General features: G+C 45.3%; 1 protein-coding gene across 5 annotated transcripts in view; it reads left to right on the top strand.

Annotated features, from left to right (window-relative positions):
* The window catches only part of CACNA1D (calcium voltage-gated channel subunit alpha1 D), a 312,213-nt gene that overhangs the window by 183,907 nt on the left and 105,195 nt on the right, over window positions 1-23,111 (top strand). For 3 of the 5 annotated variants that reach the window (XM_044301153.1, XM_044301156.1, XM_044301154.1), the window contains exons 10-14: window positions 13,109-13,196; window positions 16,851-16,877; window positions 19,168-19,328; window positions 20,922-21,147; window positions 21,228-21,435. In XM_044301153.1, the coding sequence (XP_044157088.1) occupies window positions 13,109-13,196; window positions 16,851-16,877; window positions 19,168-19,328; window positions 20,922-21,147; window positions 21,228-21,435 (710 nt within the window). Of the gene's footprint in view, window positions 1-883; window positions 959-13,108; window positions 13,197-16,850; window positions 16,878-19,167; window positions 19,329-20,921; window positions 21,148-21,227; window positions 21,436-23,111 lie in introns of all 5 variants that reach the window. The other 2 variants (XM_044301152.1, XM_044301155.1) reach the window with 2 other exon arrangements.

The following is a 23,111-nucleotide window of genomic DNA, read 5'->3' as shown; positions in this document are numbered from 1 at the left end:
GGAAGTCAAAATGGAAACTTTAGAGGCTTTCCGTTTTTACCAGTCTATGGGCAAGCAAAACGGATCCCTCTGATTTCCATTATGCAGGGGCCCACCTAGGAGGAGGACTAGATTGTATTGTCGGGGCCCCCTCGACCGTATTATGCAATAACATTGTATACAGTGACACTGTAGGAAATGGATGGAACTACTGCTCGGCCTCGTCTGAGAGAGCGATCCTGACTAGCCATAGGATTTGGGAGTTGCGAAGAAGTTGCTGGGAGTGAAGGGGCCATTCAAAAGTTTGCTGTGGGGCCCGGTCATTTCTAGTGACGCCACTGGTGCGCAGGTACCCGAAATGCAACCCACAGGCGGCTTTTTATAGGCTTCCACCCCCGAGGCTCTCTTTGTTTTCAAATCTCATCATACTCTGAGTCTAGCATTTTTTCCATCATTGCATGGCATGTTGGCATTTTTAACGGTGTTATTGTACCAATGCATTTTCCCCATACAGCTCTACAATTCCCTGTAAAACCACCTGAGGTTCTGCCGCCAGATTCTCAGCCACGCATGCCAGCGCCGCCCTGTAGCCGCACTGTGTAGCGGCACCCTGAGTCTTCCTGGTTCTGTTTCATTCCATGTTGTAACCGCTGGTTATTGCATTTGCTTTTTGTCTCCACTTAACACCCCACTTTAATTGCTTTGACTGCATTCATTAATAGCGCATTCATTTGTGTACTATAAACAGCTGCACAAAGCCTCCTGCCATGAGCATTTGCAGCGCCATCAGCTGAGATTGTCTCGACTTAGATGTAATACTCACGTGTCACTTTCTAGCTTCTTCATGCATTGACACTTCCGCCACCTGCTGTTCAAATAACCCAACTGTGTTTCTGAAATAAAGGGGTGACGCTGGAGGATTTGCTGGGAGAAAAGAAGAAAGGCTGGTTTAAATGCTTTAAGCGCAAAAACAAGCACGGTAAAGACGGGTTTGCTGTGATCAGGCTGCCGTTTGCTGTGATCAGGCTGCCGTTTGCTGTGATCAGGCTGCCGTTTGCTGTGCTTGCATGGTGTTTTGTTGCAATATTGCATGCTGGAGCTGTTTTCTTTATATTGTTTTTTTTTTATTTTATCTTTTATTTTTTGCCTGATAAATATGGATTATGCTTGAGAAGATGTTCACGCTCTGTCTATAAGGGCAGACACCATTTTGTTTGCTGCTGCAGAATTTATTAAAGCCAGTGGCACTCGATCAGTATTAGCATGAGTCAGTTTTGCTAAACCCCAAGAAGAGCTTAGCTATAGCTGACACGTCTGACCCAGTTACTTGTAGTCTAAACATCTTGAATTTTCAAGCTTGAAAAAAAAATATGTACTTGTAGTATCGGCTACATTACTTTACGGCAGACAGTCGTCACGTGTGCTGAGATAAGCATTCATTGATTGTAGGGGTACTCTCACTTACTCTCACTTCAGCAAATAGCATTTATCATATAGACAGTTAATACAAGGCAGTTACTGATGTATTGTGATTGTCCATATTGCTTCCTTTGCAGGCTGGATTCATTTTTCCATCGCATTATACACGGCTCATTTCTATGGTTACGACCACCCTGCCATCCATCAGTGGTGGTCGTGCTTGCACACTATAGGAAAAAGCGCCGACCTCTCTGGTGGCCGGGACCGTAGGAGCGCACACAGGACAGAATTTTTTCCTATAGTGTGCAAGCACGACCACCACTGATGGATTGGAGGGTGGTCATAACCATGGAAACAAGCCATGTATAATGTGATGAAAATTTTTTATCCAACTAGCAAAGGAGGCAATATGGACAATCACAATACATTAGTAAGTGCCTTGTAGTAACTTCCTCTGCATAATAAATGCTATTTGTTTAAGTGAAACCGTTAAGGAGGTTTACCGGGTCTTCTGTACTGATGGTCTAACCTCAGGATAGGTCATTAGTATCTGATCGGTTTGGGTCCGACTCCAGACATCCCCACTGATCAGCTGTTTGATGAGGCCCCTTTCTAAGCCAGTGATATCACGTTCATTGGTCACGTGGCCTAGGTGTAGTTCAGTGAATGGGGCTAAGCTGCAATACCAAGCTCAGCCACTATACAATGTACGGCGCTGTGCTTGGTGAGCTGTAAGGAGGCCATAGTGATCACCTGTGTGTCACGGCCTCTTCAATCAGCTGATTGGCGGGGGGTGCCAGGAGTCAGACCCCAACCAATCAGATATTGAAGACCTAATCCTTAGGATAGGTCATCTATATTAAACAACCCCTTTAACCCCATTAAAAGGGGTGGTCCAAAGCTCTGGTCACTGCTGTGAGAGTGCTAGAGATAGCCAAGTGTACTCCGCTGTCTTCCACAGTCTAGTGGAGAATGACTGGAGAAGCAGTGTGCATGCTCGACCATCGCTATATTTCATACGGGGAACACAGGACACCCATTCTCCTGGTTGGTGGTGATCCCATGATCAGTCACCCCCCCCCCATCAGAAAATGATCCCCTATTTTGCAGATAAGGAATAACTTTAAAGGGGCATTCTAGTTGCATAAGTTATCCCATATCTACAGCATGGAGGATAAATGTTAACCTGCCGCTTCAATCATTTTAGGGGTCCCCACAAGATACGGGGCCCACGTTCTCATGATATGTGAGGATCCCAGCCATTGGACCCCCACTAATGTAATGGTTATCTTCTATCCTGTGGATATACACATATACAGAGTTAAGAATTGAAGCTCCAGGGCCCAGTGCAGAACACCAGGGCCGCCATGACGTCCTCTAGAAGTCGCAAATAATAGACGCACAGCTACGAAAAGCATGATAATATGATAACATGTGATAACATTATGAGCCACACAGTATTCTCCTCTCACCCATCATCATTCAGGCCACATCGTCTTCATGTCACTGGTTTTTCCTTCCTCCATATATTATGCGTGCTGGTCAGCTTCTTTGAGAAGATAGCCTGTGAAAAAAACACTAAAAGTGGCTCAACAGAGGGAAGTAATTACAGGCAAATCGGTACAAATTTCTAATACCGCAGTCCATGTCTCCATGATATATTTAATTTGCCGAAAATGGGCTTTCAGGCAGTAGGAAAAACTATAGAGGATCCCTAGGCCTGGCAATGTTTATGCTGGCGTGGCCCACAATACAGCCTTGTCAATGAGTCTGTGTTTTCTACTGGGTCCTCCGTGTTTTGGCATGAAATCCCATGCATCTACATACCTGGCACACCTCCACCCAGCACCGGCTGCCATTGAGGAGGCCGAGCCAATATTTGTAAGTACAACCTAATATAATAGATACTCATCTCCCGTTATTCTTGGCTAATTTTCATGTCAGAAGCCACTTCGACCAGATTTGGAAAGACAGTTGTTTGCAGGGATGAAACATTGGAGCCATCAGCTTTTACCTGCCAGCCCTTTAGTTCTGCTAAAGTCCTCCTATGGGTCCCACTTAGGGGCCGCTGAGTGTCTTGCCCATATCCTGCCCATCTCTATGACAGTCGTGCAGACAGTCAAAGATTTTTTTCCGCCATGGATAACCCTTTGTGCATGACCCTGTTATACGTCCCCTGTGCTATATGTGTATCATCGGCCTCCAGTTTGAGATAAAACTCCTTCTTAGAAACTTGTCACACATCTGAGGCTGCAAGCAATGATGCCAAATAGGCTTAGCAAAATAGCATTATTTTTCCCTTAAATCTCTAAAACCCCTAATCCTTCAAGCTGGTATATTGTAAGATTGCTGCCAGTGCGAAAATCTTGTCGTATTCACTCGCAGTGAAATGACATTAACCCCGATGTATTTCACATCTCCCATTCTGCTTTAATATATATTTTCCAATAGTTTACATCTCGCTCATCCCAAACACTTGCCCTAAAACCCGAGAACTTCTCCAAAGCGCGCTATTGTCAAAACTCACTTGTGTCTTCACTTTCCTCAGCTTCTTCTCAACAGTTTTCTGGTGTAAAAAAAGTTGCAAATTTTGTAACAAGTGTCATTTTGCCACAAAATATGCAACTTGCTGTGTGGCCCGACTCGGCACACATTACACCAGAAAGCTACTCAAGAACTAGGCTGGAGTAGATTTCAGTTCTGGCGCATGGGCAGCAGAAGATGTCGCAAATGTATTAATAGGTATGAGCCTCTTAATAAATTGGTTGGATCTTGTTCCAGCAGGATTTTCACTTAGACTGGCATTGTCCCCAAAGAGTAGCCAACATGAAACAAGGAAGACAATGAATAGTATGAACTTGCATCTGTTAATAGAGTGATTTTTTATCATTTTATTAGTTTTTCAACAAATAAGGGAAAGTGCAAATACATAATCAGCAAGATAAAAGCGGGACATAAATACACTCCTCAACATTGAACTTACAACACCAAGAAGGACAAGCCGTGAAGTTATGCAAATCGAGAAAGTATCAGGTGTTGCTAAGATCTGCAAAATATCAAATTTTCAAGCACCTAGCTCCAGTCTGCGGCATTTGGAAGGGGCATAACATCCAGATTGAAAGCTTAATGTTTTAGCCACATGAAACCTTAACAATCGGATCAAGTTGTGTGGATTGACTGTTTGATGTCTCCTGTTCATTATTGGCACTCGTCGTGAACTGAGACGAACAGAATCCTTGAACTTGGAGATCTTGGTTTATCAGATCGCTACGTGCCTAGGCCGAGATGGCAGCACTGTTTACCGTTGTGTGTCCTGGTGGTTGGGAGAACAATGATGAACTGGAATGACAGCAAGAGGTGCACATAGAAGAACCTCTGCACGGACGGATCGTCTAATTAGAAGAATGGTGCATAGTGATCCATTCTGTACTGCAAGTTAAAGCGGACATTGCATCTCAAGCCCAGGACAGCAAACGGGGTCTACTCCAACCATCAGAAGGTGTGTTCATTGGGTTATGAGCCAGGTGTCACGGCTGTTTAAGGGTAACAAGAGTATACACAGTAAAAAGAGCTACTGACCGGACCCAAACTAGGGAAGAGAAAGGGTGACCCCTGTCAGACCCTCAACACTCTCCCTATGCTGCTAAAGCACATGCCCGGATCCAAATGGTGGAACGAGGCATGCCCGCGTACCTTAGACTGATGAGCCCTGTAACCCCTACAATAGTGGAAGGGGCACGGCCTCCGATGCCCTGCACAGAATAAGGAGGGAACCGGGGCCACCTCAGATCCAGTCAGGAAATCACCAGGTACATAACAAAGTCTGCACACTTAGCTGATGGAGCTGCAGCTGTAGAGAAGACGGATCCAAGGAGCGCTGGCAATATCCGGAGTGCTTGCAGCAGCAGAACACAGGTCCAGAGAACTAGTAGCTAAAGGAGTGAAGATACTCAAGGCAGAGCTACAACTGAAAGGAGAAATATAATCCACGCCCTGCAATAGGAGGAGGGGTGATTTAAAGGCAGAGAAATCAAACGCAGGAGAGACAGCTGAGAGTAAGACCTCATCACAGGGGCGGAGAAACAGAACAGTGAGAAAACCTCCAACCCTAAGTGACATCACAGGGGTGGAGACACAGAGCTTTGAGAACGTCTCAAAGCTCTGGTAGTGACAGTACCCCCCCTTCTACGGGTGGACTCCGGACACCCAGGACCCACCTTCCCAGGATGAGCCCTATGAAATGCCCTGATAAGGCGAGTGGCTTTAATGTCCGACATCGGAACCCACATCCTCTCCTCAGGACCATAACCCTTCCAATGAACGAGGTACTGAAGAGAACCGCGGACAATGCGAGAGTCCACAATTCTGGAAACCTCAAACTCCAGATTGCCATCAACTAAAATCGGAGGAGGAGGCAAAGAGGAGGGTACCGTGGGCTGGACATATGGTTTTAAGAGAGATCTGTGAAAAACATTATGTATCTTCCAAACCCGTGGAAGATCAAGGCGGAAGGCAACAGGATTGATGACTGACAAAATTTTATAAGGCCCAATAAACTTGGGGCCCAATTTCCAGGAGGGAACCTTCAGTTTAATATTTCTTGTAGACAACCACACCAGATCACCCACATTCAGGTCCGGACCAGGCACACGTCTCTTATCAGCCACACGCTTATACTTCTCACTCATCTTTCTGAGATTACTCTGAATCTTTTGCCAAATGGTAGACAAAGACGAGGAAAATCTCTCCTCCTCAGGTAAACCAGAAAGAGCCCCTCCCGAGAATGTCCCAAACTGCGGATGGAACCCATATGCACCAAAAAATGGTGACTTATCAGAAGATTCCTGACGACGGTTGTTCAAAGCAAACTCAGCAAGAGGGAGAAATGAACACCAATCCTCCTGGTTCTCTGCCACAAAACAGCGCAATATGTCTCCAGATTCTGATTGAGGCGCTCAGTCTGACCATTCGACTGCGGGTGAAAAGCAGAAGAGAAGGACAGCCGAACCCCCAGGCGAGAACAGAAAGCCTTCCAGAACCTGGACACAAACTGCGTGCCTCTATCGGAAACAATCTCAGAGGGAATGCCGTGCAATTTAACAATATGATCGACAAAAGCTTGCGCCAACGTTTTAGCATTGGGTAAACCAGGGAAAGGAACGAAATGAGCCATCTTGCTAAAACGGTCCACGACCACCAGGATCACCGACTTCCCCGAGGAACGAGGAAGATCCGTGATAAAGTCCATGGACAGGTGTGTCCAAGGACGGGAAGGTATGGGTAACGGGAGAAGGGAACCTGAAGGTCGTGAACGAGGGACCTTAGCGCGAGCGCACGTCTCACAAGCCGCCACAAAACCCTCCACAGACTTACGAAGAGCCGGCCACCAAAATCTCCGAGCAATGAGATCTACCGTGGCTCTACTCCCGGGGTGACCAGCAAGAACTGTATCATGATGTTCCTTAAAGAGTTTGTGACGTAGCTCAGGAGGCACGAACAACTTCCCGGAGGGACAACGGGCAGGTGCCTCAGACTGGGCAGCCTGGACCTCGGCCTCCAAATCGGAATATAGAGCAGAAACAACTACCCCCTCCGCCAAAATGGGACCCGGGTCCTCGGAGTTTCCTCCTCCCGGAAAACAGCGAGAGAGAGCATCAGCCTTCACATTCTTGATCCCAGGGCGGAAAGTAACAACAAAATTAAATCTGGAGAAGAACAGAGACCATCTGGCCTGTCTCGGATTCATACGCCTGGCCGACTCCAGGTACGCCAGATTCTTATGGTCGGTAAAAACGGTGATAGGGTGCCTGGCCCCCTCCAACCAATGGCGCCATTCCTCGAAAGCCAACTTGATGGCCAACAACTCCCTATCTCCCACATCATAGTTTCTCTCTGCCGGGGAGAGTTTTCTAGAGAAAAAGGCACAAGGTCGCCATTTGGCAGGAGAGGGGCCCTGGGACAAAACTGCACCCACACCCACCTCGGAAGCATCCACCTCAACAATAAAAGGTAAGGAAACATCGGGATGCACCAAGATGGGAGCAGACGCAAAACTCTCTTTAATCTTAGAAAAGGCTGCAAGCGCCTCCTCCGACCAAGAGGAAAAATCCGTCCCCTTTTTTGTCATGTCAGTAAGGGGTTTGACAATAGAGGAATAATTCAAAATGAACTTTCTGTAGTAGTTAGCAAAACCCAGAAAGCGCATCAATGCCTTCTGATTTTCAGGAAGCTCCCACTCCAGCACAGCACGGACCTTCTCCGGATCCATGCGAAAACCAGAAGCAGAGAGGAGAAAACCCAGAAATTGAATCTCTGATACCATAAAAAGACATTTCTCCAGCTTGGCATACAGTTTATTTTCCCGCAGTATCTGCAGGACCTGAAAAAGATGATCCTGATGAGTCTGAACATCAGGGGAAAAAATCAAAATATCATCAAGATACACCAATACAAATTTCCCCATTAAATGATAGAAAATACTATTAACAAAATGCTGAAAGACGGCCGGAGCATTCATCAGGCCGAAAGGCATAACGAGATTCTCGAAATGCCCGTTAGGGGTATTAAAGGCCGTTTTCCATTCATCCCCCTCTCTGACCCTGACCAGGTTGTACGCGCCTCTCAGATCCAATTTGGAAAACACCTTGGCCCCAACAATTTGGTTGAAGAGGTCCGGGATCAGAGGAAGGGGATAGGGATCGCGAATCGTGATACGGTTCAGCTCCCTAAAATCTAAGCAAGGTCTCAGAGAGCCATCTTTTTTTTTAACAAAAAAAAAACCCGCGGCAACAGGCGACTTTGAGGGACGAATATGCCCCTTCTCGAGACTCTCAGAGATATAGGTTCGCATTGCGAGTCTCTCCGGTTGTGAGAGATTGTAGAGACGTGCCTTTGGCAGCTTGGCGCCGGGAATGAGGTTAATGGGACAGTCAAACTCCCGGTGAGGAGGTAGCTCCTGAACACCGCTCTCGGAAAACACATCCGAGAAATCAGAGAGAAATGATGGCAGAGTTTTAGTAGACACCTCAGCAAGAGTGGCTGTGAGACAATTCTCTCTACAAAAGTCACTCCACTCATTTATTTGCCTTCCTTGCCAATCAATAGTGGGGTTATGTCTAGTGAGCCAGGGTAGCCCCAAAACTAGAGGAGAAGGCAATCCGTTAAGGACAAAACAAGATATCTCCTCCACATGAGTGTCACCTACAGCTAGCCGGATATTGTGAACAATGCCTTTCAGAGATCTCTGCGAGAGTGGGGCAGAGTCAATAGCAAAAACAGGTATATCCTTTTCTAATGTACAAACCTGAAACCCATGCAAAGCTACAAATTGAGTGTCAATAAGATTGACGGCCGCTCCACTATCGACAAAAATCTCACAAGGAATGACCTTGCTCTCTAGCGCCACCCTGGCAGACAGGAGAAAACGGGAACTGCAGGTCAGAGGAAAAGCATCAATTCCCACATCAACTTTGCCCAAAGTAGCAGATGAAGCAGAACTTGATGATCTACCTCTTGAGGTTTTTCTCTTATTATCGCTCTTAGTACAGTTCAGGAATCTCCTAGACGGACAAACATTTGCCAAATGACCTATGCCCCCACAACAAAAACACACCATATTCTGAGGACTAAATCCTCTTTTATCAGAGGCAAGTCGGCCTAGCTGCATGGGCTCCTCCTCAGAGGGGAGCGAGACAGGATGAGACCCCTGCATACTGAATGAGTCCGCACCATTGCCCCTAGACTGACAATGGCTGGACGGAGAGGTCTTGTTTCTTTCCCTTAGACGCCTGTCAAGGCGTACCGCCAATGACATGGCAGACTCTAAGGATGTTGGTCTCTCATGGAAAGCAAAGGCATCTTTCAAACCCTCTGAGAGACCATGACAGAACTGACTTCGGAGTGCAGCATCATTCCAGCCTGAATCAGCTGCCCATCTCCGAAATTCAGAACAATAAAGCTCCGCAGACAGTTTGTTCTGGCATAGAACACGTAAGTTCGATTCTGCCAGAGCAACACGATCCGGGTCATCATATATCTGCCCCAGGGCCACAAAAAACCTCTCCACGGATCGCAGGGAAGGATCCCCTGATGGCAGCGAAAAAGCCCAAGTCTGAGCATTACCTCTGAGCAGGGAGATGACAATCCTCACCCTCTGTTCCTCATTACCAGAGGAGTGGGGACACAAACAAAAATGGAGTTTACATGCCTCTCTGAAGCGAACAAAATTCTCACTGCCCCCGGAGAACGTTTCCGGAAGTGAGACCTTTGGCTCGCAACAGACTCCATGAGCCGGAGCAGAGCCCAATGCTTGTAGCTGAGTCAGAGATTGACGGAGATCCGCTACTTCCAAAGAAAGACCCTGCATGCGGTCAACCAGGTCAGAAAGCGGATCCATGTCAACAAGGACGGTTTTGGTGGATTATAATGTCACGGCTGTTTAAGGGTAACAAGAGTATACACAGTAAAAAGAGCTACTGACCGGACCCAAACTAGGGAAGAGAAAGGGTGACCCCTGTCAGACCCTCAACACTCTCCCTATGCTGCTAAAGCACATGCCCGGATCCAAATGGTGGAACGAGGCATGCCCGCGTACCTTAGACTGATGAGCCCTGTAACCCCTACAATAGTGGAAGGGGCACGGCCTCCGATGCCCTGCACAGAATAAGGAGGGAACCGGGGCCACCTCAGATCCAGTCAGGAAATCACCAGGTACATAACAAAGTCTGCACACTTAGCTGATGGAGCTGCAGCTGTAGAGAAGACGGATCCAAGGAGCGCTGGCAATATCCGGAGTGCTTGCAGCAGCAGAACACAGGTCCAGAGAACTAGTAGCTAAAGGAGTGAAGATACTCAAGGCAGAGCTACAACTGAAAGGAGAAATATAATCCACGCCCTGCAATAGGAGGAGGGGTGATTTAAAGGCAGAGAAATCAAACGCAGGAGAGACAGCTGAGAGTAAGACCTCATCACAGGGGCGGAGAAACAGAACAGTGAGAAAACCTCCAACCCTAAGTGACATCACAGGGGTGGAGACACAGAGCTTTGAGAACGTCTCAAAGCTCTGGTAGTGACACCAGGCATCCATCTACAGGTGTTATATTGACCTCTTGTCACTGCTCTCAAAGGCTATCATGGTGCCCAGCAAGACAGCGATCAAGGCTGGAATGGAGGTCTATCCTCTTGAGCAATGAGTCCTGTCTTTGACTCAGATACAATGATAACCTTGAGATCCCATGGGCAATGCCTGCTCCTAGGAATTTGGTGAGGGGTGGCAAAATGTACGGTAGACAGACCCCTCCTGTCTTCATTTCAAGTACACCATAAGCTCGGCGTTTGATTGATTTGGTTGTGGAATCAATGGTATGGCAATTTCTCCAAAGCCATTTTTCAACAGGACAATGCCAGACTGCATGTGGCCTGTGCTACTGTGAGCAGCCTGTGCGGCCTAACTGTTCTACCATGGCCGGCAGCATCTCCAGACTTGTCTTGCATCGAGCAACTTTCACACCATCACAACTTTCATGCCAAAATCGTATTTGCCAGTATTCATATTGCATTGTCTGATATATCACTTCTTCTATCTGTGTAATGTTTGTTAGCCTTATTTTGGCTGCACCCAAGGATCTTTATTGTTATTGTAGACAAATGTCATTCAAACACGCCGATTTCACCAGGCCAACCAGTTAATATGTATGGGGGTATCCTGACTCTGCTCTGACTGCAAGTGTCAGGAGAAATGAGGGTTGGACGTGTTGGATTTGAACATGCCCAGTTATTTTGTGTTCAAGGCAAATAAGCCACTGCCAGAGGTTTCTGTCAGCAGACTATTCCCCTGTCCTAAAGTTGGCTTAGTGTACATGTGTATGGGGGGTCGGGAGGAATAGCTGTTGGCTATCTAAAGTGTTTGGCCTCTTTAACCGTGAGGGAATCAGCTCTTGTTTTAAAGGATAGGATCACTAATTCAGATAGTTTCGCAATTCGTGGCTCCATAACCTAGGAAGTCAAGTTAGAAACATCCTTCCAGAAATAGGTAATTTTAGGACTTAGCCACCACAGGTGAACCAGATGTCCTGCTATTTGTCAGCCCCTCCAGCAAAAGTTAAAGGGATCGTCCAAGTTACCTAAAAGTGGCCCCATGCCACTAAATGCCATAAAATGCGCAAGCATCTTCTACTCATCTGTATCTCTCCCTCGCCATTCAAGGTAACTTGGACAACCCGTATAAAGGGCAAAACTTGGCCAGTTTAACTTTTGTTCAAAACTATCCTGCTTGTAGCTTTTTTACTTGTTCAATGTGATTAATACACACATATGACATATGTATGGCATTGTCCCTGTTCCTGTTGACTCAGTATGGTGGCTTAGGCTGGTGTACACCTGAGATAGCCGCCTGCCGGATCCCATCATTCTCATGACTGCAAGTGTGTGTTCTCAGTAGGAAGAGGGGGAAGGAAGCCCACCTTGCTCGATCCAGTCCATGTTGCTGGACCCTTAACGAGTTGGGAGGCCCCCATACACATTAGATAATCGGTGGTACCACAAAATCGTCGGGTTCAGCTGATACACATATAATCGGTAAATCTAACTTTAGTCATCAATTTTTTATTTTTATTTAAAATGATTCTTGAGTTAAATTGGTTAAGTTGATTATTGACGATATAAATTTTGATCTTGGGATTTGATCTACGTCATGAACTCCTCATCTGATCAGGGTGGAAATTGGAAGGTATGAAAAAGGTAAGGAACCTCTTTTGACCACCTGCTAAGGTTAGTTTCGTATTTGCGGGCAAAGCCTCCTGTAGGCAGTTCCAGTAGAGATTGCCGGATACTGCTGCCTGCCCACTGGACTCCGTTGACTTTAATGGGGTCCAACAGAGATCCACGCAACGTTTTTTGGCCGTCCAATTCCCGGCATTCTCTGCTGAGACAGCCAGTCGCAGATGTGAAGGTAGCCTAAGACTGAACGACATTGTTATTGTTACATCCAGTAGTGTCCATAGAAGATAGGGGGCGCCAGAGCAAAAATCAAAATAAACTCCCCCCTCCCCAGGTTTTTCCCCCTAGGATAAAAGGGCATGGCATTTGTTCCACCCCCTCCACATCGTTTCCATGACCCTTGGGCCTATTGCCAGCACCCTTTCTCAATAACAATGTAGTTAGTATGGGCATAGGAGTCTGGTACCAGTTCTTGACAACCAGTAGCAAAAAGGATGGGACCAGTAAAGGCTAGGCCCCCTCTGTCTAATGGCTGCTCTCTTTTCTATGCTGTGGTGTGTGATTTGCAGTGTGTTATGTACCGATATGTAAGGATCAATATGAAATGGAAAACCAGTTGTGTATATTCGTGACAATTTCCCGAAGCAGGTGTTATTAGCACCTTAACTTCTCATTAGTGTTACTTGGATCCCAGTGATTGCATCTTCATGAAACCAAATGACGCTATTAAGTTACAAGTAAAGAGCAAAAATTACCATGAAATGGTTATTATTCTTTTCCTGCAACAGAAATAATAACGAGTTATGAAACAATCTATTTTTCTGCCACAGATTTTGTCCAACACGGTAGACCGTTATCCCACGAGAACGCCATAAAGTTTTTAATTTAGGCTGTTGTTTGTTCAGATGCTGGTCTGATCCACGGCTCTAATCTACTGGAAGGATATGTCATGTACAAACTGCTGAAAATTAAAGCCATGTTTCTTTTTGTGCAGCGAGTATGCCAACCAGCGAGACAGAATCCGTAAATACCGAAAATGTTGGTGCAGAAGGAGAGAATACCGGGTGCTGTGGCACTATGTGGTAAGTTTAGGAAGTCCCTGTCACTGGAAGATGTGATATATCCGTAGTTACATCGTTCTACTCCTAACATGCTGGGACCTTAGCATCTAGCATCTTGGCACGGGCAGTTAGGGGCACCTGGGGCAGGTGAAAAGGGGGCACAATGTGAGCTCATGGGCAGGTATTAAACAAAGCATTTAGGGCAATGAAGGATTTTTTGGGGCAGAGGCACCTGGGGTAGAAAAACTAGAGGGACACCTGAGGCACAAGTAATAAAGTACTGAAAGTAAGAACAAAACCACTAACAACTGTGTCATCCACTGGAGACTCCTTAAAGGGGTTGTCTGGTTTCCGATGTCGTCAATATCAGATACACGAGTGTCCGACTCCCAACACCCCGGTTGATCAGCTGTTTAAAGAGAACGAGCTCTTTGTTCTCTTGAGACAGCTGATCGATGGGGGGGAAGTCATCAATATTGGAAACCAGACAACCTCTTTAAGTTATTAGTGGTTCTGTTTTTTAATTTCAATACTTCATTACTTGTCTTGGACCAAAATCCATCAAAAATCCCTCATCCCAAGCATAGCTTCTAGGGATGAATATCTCCATACACACAGCCTCAACAGAACCAATAGGGCAGTACTTGGAACCTGAATGGTTCTGTACTGAAAGAGTCATACAAGCTCCATATACTGCCACACAGGCTCTGTCCAAGTGTGCATGGGGTCCTAACGCCCAGGGCCGTACATGTACGGCACAACTGGGCGTGACTTAACGCCCAGCGCCGTACATATACGGTGCGCTGATCGGGCGGGTGCAGGAGCTGCGGCAGGGATCCAGCAGTCACTGATAACCGGACCCCTACTGTATGCGCCGGCATCGGTAAAATCACTGATGCCGGCGCATTAACCCCTGCATGGCCGCGGTCAGCGCTGACCACAGCACGTGCGATGTCCGTGCAGGGAGGAAGCAGCTCTCTGGTCCCCATCACAGCATCGCGGCCCCATGGACACTTCCTTAGGCATCGTGGCTGCCTTCCGGGAGAGCCTGTGAGATCCAGCCCCCTGGATCTCACAGGCAGGAAGGCTGTAAGTGTATTACAGTGTGTAATACACTTTCAGCCAATGCATGACAATACAGAAGTATTGTCATGCATTGTAAAAGGTATCAGACCACCAAAAGTTGAAGTCCCAGAGTGGGACCAAATAAAAAAGTGAAGAAAAAAAAATAATGCAAAGTTTCAAGTAAAAAAAAAAAAAAAGCGTCTTGGACATATTAGGTATCGCCACGTCCATATCGACCGGCTCTATAAAAATATCACATTACCTAACCCCTCAGATGAACACTTAAAAAAAAAAAAAAATGCTAAAAAAAACATTTTTGATCACCTTACATCACTAAAAGTGCAACACCAAGCGATCAAAAAGGCATATGCCCCCCAAAATAGTATCAATCTAACCATCACCTCATCCCGCAAAAAATTAGCTCCTACCTAAGACAGTCGCCCAAAATCTGAAAAAACTATGGCTCTCAGACTATGAAGACACTAAAACATTATTTTTTTTGTTTAAAAAATGATATCATTGTGTAAAACTTAAATAAAAAAAAGTATACATATTAGGTATTGCCACGTCCGTAATGACCTGCTTTATAAAAATTATCACATGACCTAACCCCTCAGGTACACACCGTAAAAAAAAAAAATTAAAATGGTGTCAAAAAAGCTATTTTTTTGTCACCTTACATCACAAAAAGTGTAAAATCAAAAAGTCATATTCACCCCAGTGAAATCTGCCTTCCAAAAACCATATGGCGTTCCTTTCATTTTGTGCCCTGCCGTGTGCCTGTACAGCAGTTTACTACTACATATGAGTTGTTTCTGTAAACTACTGAATCAGGGTAATAAATATTGAGTTTTGTTTGGCTGTTAACCTTTGCTTAGTTAGTGGGGAAAAAAATTATTAAAATGGAAAATCTGCCAAAAAAGTGAAATTCTGAAATGTAATCTCCATTTTCCATTAATTCTTGTGGAACACCTAAAGGGTTAACAAAGTTAGTAAAATCAGTTTATCAGTTTTGGATACCTTAAGGGGTGGTCATTTTTGGCTGGTTTCTACTATGTAAGCCTCACAAAGTGACTTCAGACCTGAACTGGTCCTCAAAAAGTGGGTTTTGGAAATTTTCTGAAAAATTTCAAGATTTGCTTCTAAACTTCTAAGCCTTTTAACGTCCCCAAAAAATAAAATATCATTCCCAAAATGATCCAAACATGAAGTAGACATATGGGGAATGTAAAGTAATAACTATTTTTGGAGTAATTACTATCTATTATAAAAGTAGAGAAATAGAAATTTGGAAATGTTTCCACTTTTTTTTAAATTTGGTATTTTTTATCAATAAAAATGAAAATGTTTGACTCAATTTTACCACTGTCATGAAGTACAATATGTGACAAGAAAACAATCTCAGAATAAGTAAAAGCTTTTTTAAAGTTATTACCACATAAAGTGACACATGTCAGATTTGCTAAAAATGTTCTGGGCAAAAAGGCATGGTCCTGAAAGTGTTAAATAAAAAAAAAAACTCAGTCATCGGCTCTGAATGTGATAAAATAGAAAAAGAGGAGACTCTTACCGCTTTTCTCTCCTGCCACTTACATTGTTGCTTGCAGGTCCTTCCCGTCGGTGTTCATTTTCCTTGGTGCAGCGATGATGCTCCTTGCACACCACATCAATGCTGCTGCCAATCACTGGCCTCTGCAGTGACGTCCACTATACTGCTCAGGCTAGTGCTTGATTGCATCGCAACCTGGGCCTATGGCACGTTACTGCTGCAGCCAGAAAGATGACATCAGCGGTGCAGGAAGTGTTTCTTCTTTCACTATTTTATCAGAGTTTTTGGACAGCCCCTCCAAGTTGTCAGGTGTCTGACACAGTGGCGCTAAACTGCTGTCTCAGGTGAGTTATGTAGCGGTTCCTCACACAGTTTGGCGCAATTGTCATAAGGCTAATCCTTGTGTTTTCTTCCCGAAATAAGTAACATGCCGCTTACTTCCACAGCAGATTTTTCCTGCAGTAGCATCGGAGCTCCAAAGAAAATTTCTGATGTATGGGAACAGGTTGCCAAAATCCCATCGTATGCATGGGGATTTCACAAGTATTTCGATGTAGAATACTGTACCTGCAGAAATCTGTGTGATAATTCAATCATGTGTACATAGCCTTATAGGGATAGTGGTATTTTCCTTTGTTGCTGCACAACTTTTTTATTTTGTGGTCGTATTGGTTGTCACTTTTCAGTTTGAGTCTCTGAAGCTGATAATTAACGATCTTGTCAATATGTTCATGGGACCTTGAGGCCCATACAAAACCATCATTTACATTTTAATTTGTTGAGCTCTGATTGGCTGCTGCTGGCAGTACGGCTGTGATACAGAAGGACATAATGTTTTTATTCTTCCCATTTGTCCCTTCCTACTTCATATATAATTATACCTTCCATCACATGCTTATTGCCGTCCTTATTGTCCTTGTTAGGTTGACATTGCGACTCATTTCCAGCCGCATTGTGCCGCACCTGACAGTGTCCCAGGGGTCTGTTCAGATTCAGGTTTAATGTGTCTAGCTTCACATTGGCAAAGTGCTGACAATCTCGTCTTATTTCTTTCCTTGCAGTCAGTCCATTTCCAAGTCTAAATTCAGGTATGTTTGTGCAAGACACGCATTATCTGGATTGAAAGTTTAACTCTTAACGTGAAATTCCGTAAAGGTGATTCTTACCCTTTACCGAAACCACTTTCATTTTCATTTCATTTTTTTATTACTTTTCTTATCTATAACTTCAATGAGGTATCCTATCTGGACGACCCCTGTTTATTTGCCCTATTTGGGGTTGTGGACGTCATAGAGGGCCGAAAACCGCTCTCTATGAGTCAGCGCGTAGATCCGGTTTTAGATTGGACCCTTTACACAGGCCGAGAATTGAACAGATGATCGCTAACGAGCATATATAGTAACGCTATGATCTGATGGTGTAAATGCACCGCCGATTACCCGATGAACAAACAAAATGCTCGTTCATCGGTATTGGATCATTTGTGCGTTGGCAGAGCGATCTGCTGCGGGGAAACAACGAGACAGTATGGGGAAGAGCGACCGCATTAGCGACCGCTCCGCCCCATACTCTGGAGGAGATCGCTACATGTAAATGCACCTTTCTCGCCCGCTAGTAATCAGCAGATTGTCGGGAAGGAACTCTTCCTTCTTTCCTTGAGTGTGAACTGATATAAAAGGGGTTATTCAGGATACGCCGCTATCCCCTGCATCGGCCACTTCCGCGATCACGGGCTGTACCTTGAGCACTTGATCCTAGTCCAGGGTAAGAACCGCAGCGCATGCGTGAGTCTGATTCTACACTTGCTTTTTTTCTTCCATGAGGAAATTGACCTGCCGTGTGGATTTTGAAATCCACAGCATGTCAATTGTTTGTGCGAGTTTTGGTGCGGATTTCACCCTTTTCAATAGAAGGGTGAGATCTATGGGAAAATTGCATCAAATCTGCTACAAAATTCACAAGTAAGGCGCTTTCCGATGAGCGAGTGTCGCGCTCCAGATTCGCAGCGCAGCACCTGTCCTGACCTCCCAACACTGCCGGGGTTGCATAGCATTATATTGATTTATAATGCTATGTAACTCTTACAGTTCTGGAATGTACTGGATAACACTGACAGCATTATGTCAGTGTTAGGGCTCGTTGACACGACCGTTGGTGCCCCGTGCCCTTGCTGTGAACCGCAAATTGCGGTCCGTAATGCACGTGCACCTTCCGTAGGGCAGGCGCATGGGGATCGCAGACCCATTCACTTGAATGGGTCCGCAATCCCTCCGTTTTGCAAAAAGATAGAGCATGTTCTATCTTTTTGCGGTGCGGAGGCACGGAACGGAACCCCAGAAAGCACTCCGTAGTGCTTCCGTAGTATTCCGTGTTTCCATTCCACACTGTTCCGCATCTCCGGATTTGCAGACCCATTGAAATGAATAGGTCCGCATCCGTGATGTGGAAGGACAACGGAACGGTGCCCGTGTATTCGGTCCGCAATACGGGAACAGGACACCAACGGTCGTGTGAACTAGCCCTTATCCAATACATTCTAGACCTCTAGATGTTACATGGCATCTTAAGTCAATATAACTGTATGCGACCCCGGCAGTGCTGGAAGTTCAGGACGGGTGCTGCGCTGCGAGTCCGGAGTGTGACACTCGCTCATCTGAAAGCGGCCTAACACTTTCTGTGCAAATTTGGTGCCGAAACGCATAGAAATCGGCATGGAAATTCATGTAGAATTTCCGCAAGTCCACTCGCATCCGTGTGCAGGTAGCCTAACTATTCACACTCAGGGCATAGCCGTGAGCATGCCCTATTTCCTTTTCCCATCTGCCATGTGTCGAGGAGGGGGCCGGGTCAGTCCGACAATATTAATTTAAATTGTACAAGCAGATAAAATGTAATAAAAAAGTGACAATGCACATTAAATGAATGTCAGCAGGACTGGTTCACTACCTAATGTGTACAGGGTTGTGTCCTGACTCTCCCTCGACAGCAGATAAAGGGTCGGACATGTTGGATATCAGCATGTCCTAGTCTTTTGTTCTCGAGAGATCTGTCCCCAATCCCTATTGACCATACATGCATATGCTTTAGGGGGTTGGGAGGGATAGCTTTCGGCTGAACAAGCATTTGGCCAACAGCCATGGAAAGCGAATGTGGGCAGCTGCAGGAGCAAGAGGACAAACTGGAAATCCATGTGGTCTATCTTCCCGCCCACTGCCGGGTCCTTACGTTCCATCTGTTCATATGCATTAAAGTTTTTTTTATGTCGTTTTTACCTTACTTTTACGTTACTTCGCCATCAACCTACATTTGGTTTAGTTTTGGTGCTATTGTTATTCGTTACCATTCTTCTGATCGATCTTCTGCTCCTCTGCCCCATAGTCGACGCTGGCGTCGGTGGAACCGGTTTAATCGGAGAAGGTGCCGAGCTGCAGTGAAATCTGTGTCATTTTACTGGCTAGTTATCATCTTGGTCTTTCTCAATACGCTGACTATCTCATCGGAGCACTACAATCAGCCTGAGTGGCTGACCCAAATACAAGGTACAAGAATCTATATTATCAGTTTTCTCATTTACTATTGTTTATAACATTGTCTTATGTTCATTTCCCTGCTTTACCATGCGTTCCTGGCATCCTGTATTGTGCATTATCTTACCTCTGTTGGAAGGAAATCTGTCATCAGGGCAGCTTGGGGACAGTGACAATTTAATACAGTACATTGATAAGTTTCTTTTTTTTTTCATCCCTGCTGCTTCCCTCCATTAGTTTACTATTGATCGGGTCCCAGACAACCGACCAAACTTAGTTCAGATTCTCTGAAGATGAGGAAAAATGAAAAAGATGACGGCGGGCTTATCTTGCACTTAGGGGGATATTTATCAAGTGCCATCTCCTTTATTTTTTTGGTGTAAAAAAGTGACAAGATGCCAATGTATTCACATGGCAGACTGGGGCCTAATAAAGGCCCCAGTACTGCCTGCAATATATCCGTGTCAGGCTATGCCTCTGGTGCACCCTGCTGGTGACTCTTAGTATAGCACTTACAGTATAATACCCTGGACTGCATAAGCAGTACAGATCATTATAGAAGCGATCAAAAGATCGCCTGTCAAAACTCCATGTTGAAAAATACACCTTTTTCCATTAAAAAAAGCATTTTTGGTATCTCCATGTCCGACCCACGCTACACAACTATCATGTAATTTATCTCATACGGTGAACACTGTAAAAAATAATATTTTTTTTTTGCTTTTTTCCCCACCATAAAAAACGGACTGAAAATTGCTCAAACATTGTTATGTGCCCCAAAATAACAATGAAAACTACAAGTCGTCCCACAAAAATCAAGCCCCAACACAGCTCCATTAAAACCCAGTGGCAGTGTTGTTGTTTTTTTTTTTTTTTTTTTTCCTGCCATCCCTGCAAAAAAGAGTTAATCAAAGCTAATCAATAGGTCATGTGTACCCCAAAATGGCGGCTTGAAAAACTACAAATTGTGACGTAAAAAAACAAGCCCTCATTGCTTGATCTCAAAGGCCTAAAACAGGTTGGTCACAGAGGTGACAAAGAGATTCCACGGGGGGTAATTTATTAAGACTAGCGATTTAGGCACTGGTCTTAATCCCCCTGCGCTGGTGGCGGATGCCCCTAAGTTATGTAGAGGCACAGGCCTCTTAATAACCTTAGCGCTAGGTGCCGCCAGCCGTACAACTTGCTTTAAACTACGTCTGTTCTTTTGCTGGCGAAGTTTAAGGCCATTTTCCACGCCATAAACTGGCGTGGAAAATGATGAATGAGACGGGCCGGCCCTCTTCCCCACCCTTGCTACTCCCCCTTTTCCCGCCACATGGGTGGGGAAAAGTTGCAGATTTTGCTGCAAAATCCTGTTGTGACAAAATATGCAACAAAAATACACCAAAAAGTGGCGTAACAGCAGAAGACCCCCCACGTTTTTCACTTTTGTTGGAGTTTTTTATGTTCTCATAGTGGACCCTGGTCCGGTGGTCTTTTGAGAACTTGCACCCTCTGATTCTTCTTTTTTATGATACATTTTGCTGCTTACTTTTTTCTGTTTTATGAATAATATTTCACCAGCGGTGGTTGTGAGGTCCTCATTAAGTTTCTGTGTTCCAGACATCGCCAATAAAGTCCTTCTGGCTTGTTTCACCTGTGAGATGTTAGTGAAGATGTACAGCCTGGGCCTTCAAGCCTACTTTGTCTCTCTGTTCAATCGCTTTGACTGCTTTGTGGTGTGTGGCGGCATCACCGAAACCATCCTAGTGGAGCTGGAGATTATGTCACCTTTGGGGATATCTGTGTTTCGATGTGTCCGACTCTTACGGATCTTTAAAGTCACCAGGTATTCTGACGACCGCGCTCATCTTAGGTCTTCTCCATTTGCCAATTGTTTGCTAACACGTTCATTTTTTTCTTTTCCAGGCACTGGGCTTCCCTCAGCAACCTTGTAGCATCGCTCTTAAACTCCATGAAATCCATTGCTTCCTTATTGCTCCTTCTTTTCCTCTTCATCATCATTTTCTCTCTTCTTGGAATGCAATTATTCGGGGGCAAGTTTAACTTTGATGAAACGCAGACGAAAAGAAGCACCTTTGATAACTTCCCCCAGTCTCTCCTGACGGTGTTCCAGGTATGTGGGGTTTCTGGCTGTCAGATCCTGTAGATTGGACCAAGAATTTATCCGTTTTAGGCTAGGTCTACACAACGACATTTGTCGCGCTACAAAAAGTTGCGCGACAGATAGGGCGCAACAGTTGTCGCGCGACATTTTGTTGCACTAATGTCGCGCGACAATTTTTAGAATGGCAGTCTATGGTGTCGCACTGCAACATGCGACATGTTGCGACTGCGACGCGACAGTCGCAGAAAAATCCATCTTGAATGGATTTTCTGTGACTGTCGCGTCGCAGTCGCAGCATGTCGCATGTTGCAGTGCGACACCATAGACTGCCATTATAAAAATTGTCGCGCGACATTAGTGCAACAAAATGTCGCGCGACAAATGTCGTCGTGTAGACCTAGCCTTTCTGCGACTGTCGCATCGCAGTCGCAGCATGTCGCATGTTGCAGTGCGACACCATAGACTGCCATTATAAAAATTGTCGCGCGACATTGGTGCAACAAAATGTTGCGCGACAAATGTCGTCGTGTAGACCTAGCCTTATTGGAAATCCTTTCCGGATTTGGCTTGCCAGCCGTCAGTAGAGATCCCTTGATGGTGAACTAGATAGAGATGGAAATAACAGTATCTAGACCAGAGGTCTCCAGTCTGTGACTCTTCAGCCCTGACTGTCAAGACATGCTGGAATTTGGGGACCACTCACCACAAGTCTATAAATAAATCCAAAAAGAAAACTATAATTGAACTATGGTTTATCACATCCCATGGAAAACTGTCAATGGCATCTGTCAGCAGATTTGTACCTATGACACTGGCTGACCTGCTACATGTGCGCTTGGCAGCTGAAGGCATCTGTGATGGTCCCATGTTCATATGTGCCCGCATTGCTGAGACAAATGATGTTTTAATATATGCAAATAAGCCTCTAGGAGCAACGGGGGCGTTGCCGTTACACCTAGAGGCTCTGCTCTCTCTGCAACTGCTGCGCCCTCTGCACTTTCAATGACTTTAGTCTCATTTGCATATACTAAAACATCATTTTCCTCAGCAATGCGGACACATAGGAACATGGGACCAACACAGATGCCTTCAGCTGCCAAGCGCACATGTAACCGGTCAGACAGCTTCATAGGTGCAAATCTGCTGACAGATGCTCTTTAAGGCTACTTTCACACCAGCATTTTTACTGGATCCAGCGGGGTTCAGCAAAAACGCTTCCGTTACTGATAATACAACCATCTGCGTCCGTTATGAACGGATCCGGTTGTATTATCTTTAACATAGCCAAGACGGATCCGTCATGAACTCCATTGAAAGTCAATGAGGGACGGATCCGTTTTCTATTGTGTCAGATTGTGTTAGAGAAAACAGATCCGTGTCCATTGACTTGCATTGTGCGTCATGACGGATCCTTTTTGCTCCGCATCCCAGGATGGAAAGCAAACCGCAGCATGATCTCCGGTATGAGAACGGAAAGGAATGCATTTTGGAGCACTCCGTTCTGTTCAGTTACGTTTTGTCGCCATTGACAATGAATGGGGACAAAACTGAAGCATTTTTTTCCGGTATTTAGACCCCATGACGGATCTTAATACCGGAAAATAGAACCGCAAGTGTGAAAGTAGCCTAAGTAATTTAGCAAATATTTTTTTTTTTATGTATCCTTATTTTCGGTTGCACGTAGT

The sequence above is a fragment of the Bufo gargarizans genome, chromosome 7, assembly GCF_014858855.1.
Source record: "Bufo gargarizans isolate SCDJY-AF-19 chromosome 7, ASM1485885v1, whole genome shotgun sequence".
Taxonomy (NCBI): domain Eukaryota; kingdom Metazoa; phylum Chordata; class Amphibia; order Anura; family Bufonidae; genus Bufo; species Bufo gargarizans.
This window is presented reverse-complemented; position numbering and strand designations above follow the sequence as displayed.